General features: G+C 39.6%; 1 protein-coding gene across 1 annotated transcript in view; it reads left to right on the top strand.

Annotated features, from left to right (window-relative positions):
- LOC140471359 (growth/differentiation factor 11-like) overlaps positions 1–13,178 on the top strand; it is a 35,040-nt gene extending 21,862 nt beyond the window's left edge. Inside the window, exon 3 of the mRNA XM_072567395.1 lies at positions 3,540–13,178. Coding sequence (XP_072423496.1) covers positions 3,540–3,920 — 381 coding nt within the window. The 3' untranslated portion in view covers positions 3,921–13,178. The remainder of the gene's footprint in view (positions 1–3,539) is intronic.
- The last annotated feature ends 1,180 nt before the right edge of the window (positions 13,179–14,358 follow it).

Below are 14,358 nucleotides of genomic sequence, written 5' to 3'. Positions count from 1 at the left end.
AAAAGTCTGGTATTACTAAAGTAGTTCTAAAGAGTCATACTGGTCTTAAAACATTAACTCTCTTTCTTCACAGATGCTGCCAGTCCTGCCAAGCTTCTTCAGCATTGTTTTAGTTGTTCCACTGTTGGATTAATTCTAGCTCTGTGGTTTGGTTAATCCCTACCTGATCATTTTAACTATCCTATTGATGAAAAGCTGATTAATCTTTTGGAAGGCACAAATAGCCCTTGACAATCAATACTTTTTAAATACTTCATAAGGCCAGCATTTATTGTCCATCCCCAATTTCTGTTGATAAAGTGGTGATAAACCATCTTCTTCATCTGTTGCTGTCCTTGTGATGCAAATACACCTAGAGTGCTGTTAAGCAAGGAGTGCAGATGTCTCAGAATTAAAAAAGGTGTTTCAACTTTCACACTTTTTTTGGAAAGGGAACTGAGTAATACAAAAGGGAAAAGTAGACAAGCTTCAATGCAAACTTCAGAACCCATCTTCTGCAATTAACAATCACACTTTGAGGCCACAATGACGACTGCGGTGGGAAATGGAACTACAATAGGAAGGCACTGTTCCGAGGTTGCGGTAACACAGGAGATTTAAATGAACTCCCACAATAGCTTCCTAAATAAATCCAACATCACTGAAACAGATGACTGGTCATTTATCATATTGCTGTTTGAAGGACCTTGCTGTGCGCAAATTGGCTGCTGCAATTTTTCCATCACAGCTATTAAAAAGAAAGCAGTATCCCTGGCTGGACATCAGTTTGGGAAAGCCTGGGGTTGTGGAAGCGCTTAATAAGATTTTTCTTTCCTTGTAATAGCCAGAGAATTCCTCATTTAAATTGAGTGTTGAACAATATGTTTCACTTATCTGTATTGATGCTTGATGTCTCCATGCACATTATTGCAAGCACACTCTGTCCCCTATGCTACTGAAGACATTTATTCACAGTGAGGTACAGTTCAACAGGCACCAAAAGCTGTATATTACAGCATTCAAGTGGTCATTTTGCATGAGTGAGCACAGACATAGACTGACGCAACTAATTTTGTTCATTATGAATGATAATGTATACAGCATACCATTATTATTATGCAAACCTGGTCGCACCTGACTGGTCCTATTAATTAATCCACACGGTGGAAAGCAAGTAATAGAACCATAGAAGGTACATCAATGAGAAACCAGCTAGATGCACCACTGGAATTTTCATTTATTCAAAGCATGAATACAGAATGGGAGATCTGAATTGAGTAGTCTCTTCTTACCAGGCTGGGGCCTGCATTCCTCCCAGCCTGCAATGGTAAGTTGCTGTGAGGAGTACATAAATGTGCATCTTAAATGTGAATGTTAATAGCACATTTAATTGGACTGCTGGAAGTATGGGGATATAAATTTGGACAATAAATATATGCTTACTTAGCAGATGCGAATTTTAGTAATGCATTTAAGATGGCTAATAGGGTTAACTCCATTGTAATAAAGTGCATAAAATGGCAAATAGAAGTTGTAACAATAATAGCTAGAAACAAAGAATCAAAGTGCATGCTCAAGAATTCTATTCTGGATATAGGGCTACACAAAAACAAGTGTGGCAGTCCTTCCCATGGTTGCTTACTGACCTGTGACTTATTTCTAGCATTCCAAGCTGAGAAATTTCTACAACCTGTAGAGTCATACAACACAGAAACAGAGCCTTCAGTCCAAGCCGAGCATAATCCCAAACTAAACGAGCCTGCACTTGGCCCAAATCCCTCCAAACATTTTTTTTATTCATGTACTTATCCAAATGTCTTTTAAAACATACTATCTGTACCTGCATCCGGCACATCCTCTGGAAGATCATTCCACACATGAACCATTCTTTTTGGAAAAAAGTTGCCCCTCATATCTTTTTTTAAATCCTTCTCCCCTCCTCTTAAAAATACGCCGCTTCGTTTTGACCTCCCCCCCTTCCCCCCCCACCAGGAAAAGATCTTTGCTACCCACCTTACCTAAGCCCCTCATGATTTTATAAGGTCACCCCTCAATCTCAATGCTCCAGTGAAGAAAGTCCCAGCCTCTCCTTCTAACTCAAGCCCTCCATTCTTGCAAACACCCTGATAAATCTTTTCGGAACCCTTTCCAGCTTAATAATATCCTTCCTTTTAACAAGGCGATAAGAACTGGACACAGTACTCCAGAAGAGGCCTCTAAGCATGCTAAATGGCTTCTTAACCAGCATCTGCAGTAATTTGCTTTTATCGGCTTCTTAACCACCTTGTCTACACGTGACTTCATAGAATTATGTAACTGAACCCCTTGGTGACTCTGTTCTGCAACACTGCCCAAAGCTCTGATTTAATTGGGTCAGAAGTCACACAAACCAAGGTCATACTCCAACAGGTATATTTGAAGTTACAACCTTTTGGAGCACTGCTCCTTTGTCAGGTGAAGAGAAGCAAGCAGGCACAGAATTTATAGGCAGAAAGATCGAAAGATCATACAAAATTGTGTGAATGGAGTGTCGACAGGCCAAATAGGAAGTCTCTGCAGGTGATCAAAAGTGTCAGACTGAGTGAGTAAAGCGTCAACAACTGAATAGCAAGTGAAGGGATGACCTGTAATCTGAATAATTGAGGCAGAAAGATAATTACAGAAAAATTAAAAATAAGATGGTACTGGAAACAAATCAAATGGCTGGAATAACGTGATGGGTAGAAGAGTCACATGCCGAAAGTCGAACCAAAGTAACAAGTAATCCAAAACTGTACAAACTAATTAAGGTCGAAAGATCATAAGTTATCAAGATGATGGTGTCAAAACAAGACATTAAGGAAGATTTTACAGATACGCAAAAGTACGGTCGGGTTAAGGGTAGGGTGACATGTAGCCCGTACCCATGAAGATACCTCATCTGTTATCTTGAGTTCAGTGCTCCGAAAGCTTGAGATTTCAAATATACCTGTTGCACTATAACCTGGTGTCATGAGACTTCTGACCTTGTCCACCCCAGTCCAACACCTCCACATCATGGCTACTTTTAACTGTACAAGTCCTGTCCTTGTTTGTTTTACCAAAATGCAATACCTGGCATTTATCCAAATTAAACTCCATCTGCCACACCTCAGCCCATTCAAGATTTGTAGCATTTAAATTTCTACATTTAAATTATTGTTGAGATTTCATGAATTTTCTCATGATTTTAAACTGACTTCCAGTATTGTGTATTTTAACAATGCATTTAAAAGTATGCAAATTTAAATGTTTATAATATCTACTAGATTTGCAAATGTTGACAATTAAAAATGGCTAATCTCCTAAACCTAATCATGGATTAAAAACGGCTCAAAGTACATGAATTTTAAGACATTTGCTTCCTGCACTGCATGTGGAGTGCATAATGCAACTGACAGGCGGAGGAAATTAAGGCATTTTGTATTGGTGTTTACATTTTTGTCTCAGCCGTACTGTAACAGAGCAGATTTAGAATTACAGTGGTGTCAGGAAGATTCATCAATGCACACCAATGATAAAGATTTTTTTTCTTTTAACAGCAACCATTTCTGGAAGTCAAAGTGGCAGAAACAAACAAACGTACACGGAGAAATCTGGGGCTAGACTGTGATGAGCACTCCACAGAGTCACGCTGCTGTCGTTACCCATTAACAGTTGATTTTGAGGCCTTTGGCTGGGACTGGATTATTGCTCCCAAACGATACAAAGCCAACTACTGCTCTGGTCAATGTGAATACATGTTCATGCAGAAATACCCACACACCCACTTGGTACACCATGCCAATGCCCGGGGATCAGCAGGGCCCTGCTGTACACCTACCAAAATGTCGCCCATCAACATGCTTTACTTTAACGACAAGCAACAAATCATCAACGGGCAAATTCCGGGTATGGTGGTCGATCGATGTGGCTGCTCTTAAATATAGGCATCAACCAAACTTCCTTTCCCCCCCACCATTGGGAACTGGAACGTTCATTGTTCTTGAATGTTATGTCAAAACTACGCCATGCACTGTGCAATAGCAGAAAAAGAGAGAGGGGGAGAACTGTGCCTCAAGGTGAAGTCTCATCAGGAAACCTTTTTAAAAAACCAGTTAATAAGAACTAGGGCTAACTTTGATTCCAGATCACTGTTTTCCATCCTCCCTCCCTACCACCCCAGTCCTGCCCATGCTGCACCCCCAGTGACTGCTGATGGCAAGATCAGAGCAGAGAGTTTTGGGGGAGTTACTAAAGCCAACACAAGTAAAATAAATCATATTCAAAAGTGAAGACAAAGCATCTGGGTAAATGATATCAACTGACCTGAGTTTTGTTTCCACACCATCTTCGAACCAGTGACTCTCCAAGACATTTTCCACGATGTCATCATACCTTACTGGTTAAGCAAAAAATAATTTTTCAAAAAATAACAAGTAGAGGAAGTTCAAACGGGTGTTGATGTGAAGTGATTCTCTATAGAAGTTTTTTTTTTAAAAGGCCGAATGTTGACAATGAGACTCTAAGAGGAAAACAGTCAAAGTGAGGAGCAGGGATGCTCTTAAAGTTTACAAATTCTTCTTCAAAAAAGTTTGAGCAAAGACTTGTGAGCTGTAGATAGATGAAGATAGATGGCCTTTGAGAGGAAGTGTCTTTACTTCAATTTTTATTCATAGCTAAAGGTATTCACCTGAAAAAGGCAAAAACAAGGAATGCTGACAAAGCAGAAAAACAATTGGGCAAAGCATAGAAAAGTTTCAGTGAAAAATTTCACCCTAAACATAAATCTACTCCTCCGTGCTCCAGAATCCACTTGACCTGTTGTGCATTTTCAGTATTCCATGAGGACAGTTCAGACTTATGGCATTTGCTTTCTCCCCTTTGTCATTGTACACAAAATACTAGGTATCTCATTAGTAAGTACGAAACAATGGAGACAGTCTCTGGCCAGGAACCATTTTTAGCTTAAGTTGTTGCACCATGCGATTACATGGATTACCCAAACTAAAGGATTATAGTCTTACCTCAACAGGAAAGAAGGGATGTTTCAGTTGTAGCGATCCTTAATCTGGAACAAGATTTGGTTCTGGATTCCATATCTCAAAGAGTAAATCAATAGCATAGATTTACCAGAATTATACTGGAGCTAAGAGTCAAATGATAAGAATGGTTTGCACAGAATAAGTTTGTATGCTCGAGTGTAGAAAATTGAGGGTTGATATAATTGAGATGCTTAAAGTGATCAAAGGGGTTTAGAGCCATGCCCTTCAGGTGGTGCTTTACACAAAAGACAAGTGAAAACTGGAACTTTCTCCCACAAAAATCTGTAGAGTCTGGGGGTCAGATGGAGCTTTCAGGACTGACATCTCAAGCTTTCATTAAATAAGAGTAACTTAATCAAAAAGAATGAACCCTTGATCACAGTGCAGGAAATGGAACATGTTCTCACTTTTACCAACCAGTGATAAAAACAAGAATTTCAGCTTAGCAGAAGCCTCCCTCCTCTCTGCGCCAATCAGTACAAAGCATTCCTTTTTGACTTTGAACCATGTTATTCCTATTTATTAAAACTAAATGAGGACAAAAATTACAGGTTGATAAGAATAAGAACCAAATCTCAGTTTTGAAGTTACAGCCCAACTGATAACTGGTATAAGTTCAACATTCCCTCTTTGCTTTTGTGCTCTATCCATTTCATAAAACCTAGGAACCCATACATTTTACTGCAACTTATCAGTTGTCTTTCTACTATTAATCCCTTTTCAGTAGCACAATATCCAAAAGCATTTAAAGATTAGATTGTTTAGACTCTTTTTTTACAGTATGACAGAGACTGCACTTCAATAGTTACTTAATTGACTATAAAGCACTTTGAGTTGTCTAGTGGTCATAAAAAATAATCTAAATGCAATTTCTTTTCTTCAGAAACAGTGATACAATATAAATTTATGTTGTATCTTTAACATAATGAAAGGTCCCAAGGCACTTCACAGGAGCATAACAATCCAAGTCAAACACCGAGCCTTTATTAGATCAGATGGACAAATGCCTTGTCAAAGGGGTAGGTTTTTAAGAAGTGTCCTAAAGGAGGTAAATTGGTAGGGAGGAGGAGTACAGGGGGAATATACCAGAGTCTGCAGCACAATAGCAGGCATAACCAAAGTACAATTGTGAAAGCGCAAGAGGTGTGGATTGAAAGGGCACAGCTATCTCAGAGGGTATGGTGTCGGAGGAGATTGCAAAGAGAAAGAACACAGAGGGATTTGAAAAAGATGAGAATTTTGAAAAATCAAGTGGCCGCTTGATCAGGAGTCAATGTATGTCAGTGAGCACAGGGATGATAAAAGAATGGGACTTTCTGCAAATCAAGGTACCAGGCAGAGCTTTGAATGACTTTCAGTTAATGCAAAATAGAAAATGCACTAGAATAGTTGGACATAGATGGGAGTTTCAGCAGCCAATGAGTGAGACAAAGGCAAAGTCAAGTGATGCTGTGAAGGTGCAAAAAGCAGTCTTTGTGATGGTGCAGCTATGGTCAGAAGCTCACTTCAGAATCAAATACGACGCTAAAGTTGGCAGCAGACTGGCTTAATCTCAGACCCTTGCCAGGAAGAGGGATGGAGTTGCTAGCTTGGGAATACACTTTGGAGCAGGGACCAAAAATAATGGCTTCAGTCTTGCCAGTATTTGACTGGCAGAAATTTCTGCTCCTCAATTAATGGACATTGGATACCCAGTTTGATAATTTAGCAATAGTAGGGTGGAGAGATAAAGCTGGATTCAACTGGAGCTGGAGGGAGCATATCAAAACTAAAGCCATGCCTTCAGTTAATGTCATCAAGGGGCAGCAAATGAATGAGAAAGAAGGGGGTATCAGAATGATTGTAACTAATCACAGTTCAGGGTCATTAGTCTGTGGATTTATGGGAGTTAAGATACAGAACAGTCATGGTCTGACTGATATGAGAAAAGCTCAAGGTGCAGAATAGATGCAATAGTTGAAGACAAAGAGCAGTTTCATAACTTTTGAGGTCCTGGGGAAAAACTACATTGAGAGACTTGGGAATGATTACAGTACAGGAGGTCATTCTGCCCACCATCTTCATGCTAGCTCCTTGCATAAGTAATGTGCTCACCCAAATTCACTTTAAAGCAATAATCTAATGAAGTCTTCACCTTGCTCATGGTCAGCACATCACGGATCGTAACCACTTGTTGCGTAAAAATATTTTCATGTTGCCATTGCTTCTTCTGCTTGAATCTACGTCCTCTGGTTCTTGACCCTTTTGTCAATGGGAACAGTTTCTCTCCAGCTACTGTCAAGGCCTCTCATGGTTTTGAGCACTTTTTAAACCTTCCTTTCTCGAAGCAGACCCAGCCCAGCTTCACCAATATACCCACATTACCCATATACACTCATCCTGGACCCATTCTTGCATGTTTCCTACACTTTTCCAAAAGTTTGCACACTCCAGAAGTGCAGTGCCAGAATGTGACACTTTATTCCAGTTGAGGCCAAACCAGTGCATTACAAAGACTCAACTTCCTTGTTTTTGTACTCTATGCCTATATTTATGAAGCTCAGGACCCCATATGCTTGCCGCCATTGACAATTAATGCACATATACCCCAAAGATTTCTCTGTTGCTGCATCCCTGTTAGAATTACACCCTTGATTTATATTGTTGCTCTAATCGTTCCTCCCAGATTCCACTATCACTATCCTCTTCACAGTTCATGATACTTCTTTCCAAAATTATACCCTGTACACCCAAACACAAGTCAGCAACATTGACCAAGAAAAGCTGGAGCCAAGTACTGACTCTTGAGAACACCAACATAGCAAAGATGGAAGGTACTGAGATGAGGAGAGAGAGAGGCAGGTTCAGAGGAGCACAGATCCAAGTCGTACACTAGCCCCTTAAAGATTCCGGTCAAGTTAATTGAACCTATTACTTATCCATCAATGAAGTCAGATCAGATTTTGCCCTCACCTTGGGATGTGATCTCACTATTCCATAATCAGGTGGACAAGTCCATATGGGGATCACAGCAAATAGCATGACTAGCACTTTAAAAAATATTTGAAGTATTTGAGTTGGATTCCCCGTTGAGCTGCTGTGGTCTCTTTAGCTCATCAATATTTATAAGTATTTCACTTTAATATGCATGCCATGATGCTGACCTGCAAAACAGCTCATGAATATGCTGATCAGTGCACAGTGGCTGGAAGTGGACAGAGAAAGAGTTGACAGATGTTGCAATCAATTACAAACAGTTGGGTTGAGAAACAAGCAGTTTCATTAAACTCCAAAGATAGAAGGAATATGTAAATAGGTTAGACTGTAGCAAATTGTGGCACATTTCCTGAGTGTGTCATTTTTGGACCATAATTTAAATGTTGGAATACTAACAAGATCCTTCGGGGTCAGCATCACTATGTGCATATTAAGTTGGCTTGTGAATATTTATAAGCATCAGCAGGCTAGTCTCTCCCTCTCTCTCTTCGGTTACTGTGATTAGTTTTAGAACATTAAGGGTTCCTACTTCTTAAACGAACTTGTGCATCCCCAATTCCCATTCTTAGTAGCCATGCCTTCAGTCTCTTGGACTGTAAACTCTGGGAAATCCTTCCCAAAACTCCGCTTTTGAGACTCCATAAAACCGACCACTTTGGCCAAGCTTTTCATCACCGTGTGGCTCAGTGTTAGTTGTTTGATAAAACTACTTTTACACAGACAAGGGATGTGGGCATGGCTGGTAAGGCCATCATTTATTACCTTTGCCATTCTTAACTTTGGTGGAGAATTGCCTTTTGAATACAACTGGAATGGCTTGCGAGACCATTTCAGAGGGTAGTTAACCACAAACCACATTTCTGCAAGGACAACAGATACCATTCCCTAAAAAGCATCACTGAACAAGATGGATTTTTATTTAATTAACTAAATTTAAAATTTCCTGGCTGTCATGGTGAAATCTATTTCCAGATTATTTGACTAGGCTTCTGGATTACGAGCCCAGTAACTACTGTGCCTGTACCCTATGCTGTATGCTTGTGAAGCACCTTTATACTGCTGTACAGGTGCAGTATAAACACAAGTTATTGTTGAGTGAAAACTGCAGGAAGAATGACCATCTTACCCCACAATAGCCACTCTCTCACTATCCTGGAAGGAAAACAAACTTGGGCTGCTGTCGTGTCCACGCACCCTCGCAGCCAGATTAAGAATAGAACTGAGAGGCCTTTGAGAAGATTGCCAGCTTATTTTCTACTCTGTATGCTGGAGTAATGGAAATCCAACGAGTGTAGCAGGAGAAAAAAAATTGGCAGAGAAAATAATAAGCCACTTTTGTGCAAATAGCCCAAAGTGACCTCAGCTATATACAGCCTCAACCAGGTCTGCAAGTGGATCGGTAACCAGAGACCGCAAATTAAGGCAATTACCAAAGCTTGAAGTGTTAGCAGACGCAGATTCAACAGCAACTTTGAAAAGGGAATTGAATTACTATTTTATAGAAAGGAAAAATTTACAAAAATATGGGGCAAGAGTAGTGGGACGAATAAAACTGTTTCAAGGAATTGTCACTGACATGATGGGCTCGGCGCCTTCTTCTGTGCATCCTTATTTTGAGGGTCAGCAATGAATTCAATGGCCTTCTATTAAAAATGCTAGTGAAACTGTTATTAGTCTGGCACTTCCTTTAGAGCATCTCACATTCAGAATGTTAAATAATTCAGCCCACGACAGTAGCCCCCAGTTTCAATAACAAAACAAAACTTCATACTCAGTTTGCTTTTGCATTAAAATGGAGATAAAGTTGAGACCTAAAGTACAAGATAGAGAGAGTTGGAAAGAGAATTCAAGAATAGATTAAATTACAATAAGATTGCTTTTTGAAAGCTGATAGATAGAAGTAAAAGGAAGGCAGACAGTGAGGGGATCTACAGTTCTGAAGACAGAGGAAGGACACAGAAATGGGAATTTCCATCAAAGTTACGATTACAGCACAGAGGAAGTACACATAGGATAAGGCACTTGAGGTTTAGAAGGGACAATGAACTCTCTTGTAGCCCCATGGTCTGTGGTGTTTAATGACCACTGCTTTGGTACATGAGTCTCCTCACCAACACCTATGTAATTCTTAACACAGCAAACGGGCAGATCAGTGCACTCACTGCCAGCTTTATTTTAGTCACTGCTTATAACTGCCTAGGCTTTAAAAGAGGAAACTTGGCAACTGATATTTTTGCATTGAAAGCCTCCTACAACTCAGATGAGAGGTTTCCTCTAATTTCTCGTAATAAGCAATCACTACTCCACCGTAAAATCTAGAGAGGTTGATTCATAGGTGAAAGCTACACACCATAGAATTCATAGCCACTAATGCAACTTCAGGGTTCCAGTAATATTCCAAACTATGAAATCAAAGCGCAAACAGTTTGTCATACAAACACCAAGACTGAATTGAAATCAACACATTGCACAAACGCCAGACATCAAATATTCATTTGTTCTATTACCAGAGCAAGTAGCTCATTTTAATCAAGTGAATTTTAAAAAATTGATTTGCATGGATTACTGTATATATTGAACAAGTTTATGATGTAGGACCTGAAAATGACTGTTAGAGTCTGCAATATTGCTATACCTTGTAATAGTAGCTCAAAGGAAAATTTTTATCTATTGTGAAGGGAATCTCTCTCCATAACAGGAGTTGATCAACTTGGGGAGACAAGGGCCAACTTGTTTCAAACTTCATTGGATTGTAAAATGAAGGTGAGACAGTGGTCTTTATTTCAAAGGGGTGGGGGAAAGGAAGGAGAAAGCAAGAGTAAGGGAGAAGAGACAGGACAACTATAAATGGTGTGCATGAGCCCTGCGGTGGAGAACCAAGTGGTGTGGAAACTGAGGTAATCTTAATAACAACCCTATTAATAAGTTTCCTAAGCACCACCTTGAGGGCTTTTATGATGCAGTGGCGGTGTCCCTACTTCTGAGCCAGGAGGCCCAGGTTTCAGACCCACCTGCTCCAATGTGCAACATTCTTGAATAGGTTGATTAGAAAGTACTATCGAAATCCCTCGTGAGCCCAACCAGACTAACGACCTGGCCAGCAGAGCAGGGGTGTTGTTGCCTCAGGTGATCCTTACTTCTCCACTCTCAAGTTGGAAGTTCAAATCAGGGCCAATCTGTCCAGAACGAGTGACTTCAGTTGTTTGTGATGCACCTTCTCTTTTGATAAAATGTTCAGGAATAAAATTGATCCTGCTCAGGATATAGAGGGGAGTGGGGTGGAACAACTTGCTGTACAAGGATGACCACCCTACCATACAAAGTATTTAGAGATCCAAAATAAGACAAGCTTTAGAAGTGTGACATTCATTCTCAGGTTTCATTCAAAATATGACTGGTCTCAAAGAACTGGTAAATTAGTACTAAAACAACTTTTTTCTAATCTTGTGCATTTGGGATTTTGATGGCTGCAACTATTTAAATCTTTGAGTCATGGCTGTAGCAATGGTAGTGTTTGTGCAGGAGGTGCAGGTAGTGTGGAAGTAGCCCATGTAACAGTAGAGGTTAAGAACTTGAGGATCATTTTTGCTTTATGACCATTTCCTTCACTCAGTGGAGGGGCCCCTAAAATTGAAAATGTCTTCTCAATCCATTGAGTTACTGCAACCTGAAAGATCAAGTTTGGGAAAGGGTTAATCCATATCCAAAGCTGCTTTCAGTTCTAAACCTTCATACTGCTGCACAACTCTATTTCATTCTGTCCTTCCACCATCACCACCTTGTACACATTTGAACATCAGCATCCTCCACACCTAACAACTGAAGCCTAAACAGCAATACAGAGGGAATGAAAAGACCCTGGGATAGCTGGACCGAAACAAAATGCAAACTTTGAACAAGATGTAGGAGAATGATATAAAAGCGATACCCAAATGCACAAAAGCCTTGTTCAGATTGGGTCTTGAAAACATTAATTGTTAAACAGTCCTACCTTGAATAACTCATGCTAATCACACTCATATTTATGCTTATCCCTTTATGTAAATATAAGTGTGAATATGTGATCATGCAAACTAAATACATATCGAAATACCAGATGATACCTAGTCAGTACTATTGTACCAATGGGGAAAAGTGGCACAACACCAGTCTCGAGAAGTATGCCATACTTGGTACCATTATAGAAATCCCCATATTTTGCGAGAAATAAATGCACCATTTCGCTTCCCCAGTGTAACAAGGTGTAAAGTACCAAACAGCCTTGACTTTTGATGGCATTTCAGGAAAAGCAGTCTTTATCATGCTACATTGAAAGAGGGGTTAACTCATTTGCAAGTTTTATCAGCATAATAAAATGGGTCATACAATAAATACAGCAAATAATGGCAGACTTTATGAAATTGCTATCTGCAGGGGTTTCTGAAACAAGCTTTTTGTAGTCATACATTATAAATGGGGTGCATTAAATTCCAGTTGGGTGCTTTTAACTATATTGGACAAGAAAGAAAGTCTATCCTTAAATATGATGGCCATCTTGGCAAAAACACACCATGGTCACACTGTTGGAGCTAACCTTTCATCCCTCTGAAGCAGTTTAGACAGTGTATTAAAGATAAATATTGAAAGCCAGCTGCCATTTGACTGTATACAATCTATTGATGTATTTCAGATGGTGTTGAGATTCTAGAATGAGGGGATGACCAAAGTGATCTTCAGGCCACTTGGTCAATACTAAAAACCAGAATGGTATTCAACATCTAGTGGGATGGAAATTGGGCAAGCAGAAGGTGGTCCAATGCCACCAGTCAGATTTCAAACAGCTGCCTAATTTGGATTCAATTTATTCAGTACATGACAGACTAGACACCAATAATGTTCATAAACCACCCAGAAGATAACCAAATCCGCTGGAAGCTTGCCTAAGCTTTACGTATATATTGTATAAACTGAAGTTAATAAAATTGCTTGTATTAGTTATGTTCATGTTGTGTATATCATTCCTTCCAAATTTGTCCTATTTTGTTTTGGTACAATGAAATATTTGCATAGAAAGTAGTAGGGATTTGTTGAAGATCAAGTTAAATCATGTGTTTGAAATCCCATTATTGCAGAAAATTTCTGATCTGCCAAGTGCTAAAATATTGCTTTGAATCTTTGCTTTAGCTCATGGTTGTTTTTGAGCAATAAAAAACATTTATACAGAACACAAAGTGTAATTCTTGCATTGTAAAAATTAGGCAAAATCAAGGAGTACTTGAACAGTGTGGTAGGAGTGATGGAAATTAGAGACGGTAGAAGACAAAAAGAAAACTTCATAGCAACTGAATGATGCATGAATGAAGAATAAAGGCAGAGATATGAACCTGACCCAACTTAATCGAATAATCTTTATATGCTATGGTAAGTGAAGTGAATTTGGGCCATTTCAACTCTTCTGCTGGATGTAGCTCTACTCAGCATAATAGGATAGTGTTAAGATTTGGGTTCTATCGGAATTGCAATATGAAAACAGTGAGTTCAGCAAGAGCAGACCATGTTGGGGATGACCTTCCACAAGCACCTTCTGATTTTCCCATCCCCATGCGTCCTCTGTAAACAACAACAGTCAACAATTCAGTGGAACAGGATTGAACCTACCTTTGTGGCCATTATGCAGCCAGACTCCAGGACACAGTAGTCCCGTGGATGAATAATTAGAAATGTAAATTTCCAATGCACCCATTATCAGTTAAATATACTTTAAGACATTACCAGACGTCAGTGTGCAAATTAAGCACCATCAAATGGTTAACTGGCTCTGGGTCAATGCTGTACAAGTCATGCTCAAGGAAAGTGCGGAAGCCACTGCTTGTAGCAGTCAAGTTTATCCAAGGCTTGGGAAAAGTAGAGAACCAAGGAAGACAGAGGACTGTGAAATTCATCTTGTTACAAACAAATATAATCTAAACATGCCCTGCACCAGTCTAAATTTAGAGAATTAGATTTGTATTTTCCTCTATGGAGGTGCTGAAGGACCAATCTTTCATTTTACACCTTCCCCCTAGCTGCACAATAACGCCAGATTCCTGCCTTCAGTCAGTGTTCTTGGAAAATCCATCTTGACAGAACTAGAAATCTCAAAGGAAACGTGATACAGCAACACTCGCATACCTGACCTCCTCCAGTCTCAGGCATTCGGAGTCTTCACAAAGTTAAGTTTGTAACTTTTGATGTATTTTTGTTCCATTTACAAATGATTCTAGAAATCAAAGTCCCTAAACCCAGAAGAAACACTTGCACAAAATAGTATTCAAGCCTCAGTCCATTTCTTATGGCTCCTAAAAAAAAATAAAGTTGCACAGAGCAATAAATCGAAGGACAC

Source organism: Chiloscyllium punctatum, chromosome X (genome assembly GCF_047496795.1).
Source record: "Chiloscyllium punctatum isolate Juve2018m chromosome X, sChiPun1.3, whole genome shotgun sequence".
Taxonomy (NCBI): Eukaryota; Metazoa; Chordata; class Chondrichthyes; order Orectolobiformes; family Hemiscylliidae; genus Chiloscyllium; species Chiloscyllium punctatum.
This window is presented reverse-complemented; position numbering and strand designations above follow the sequence as displayed.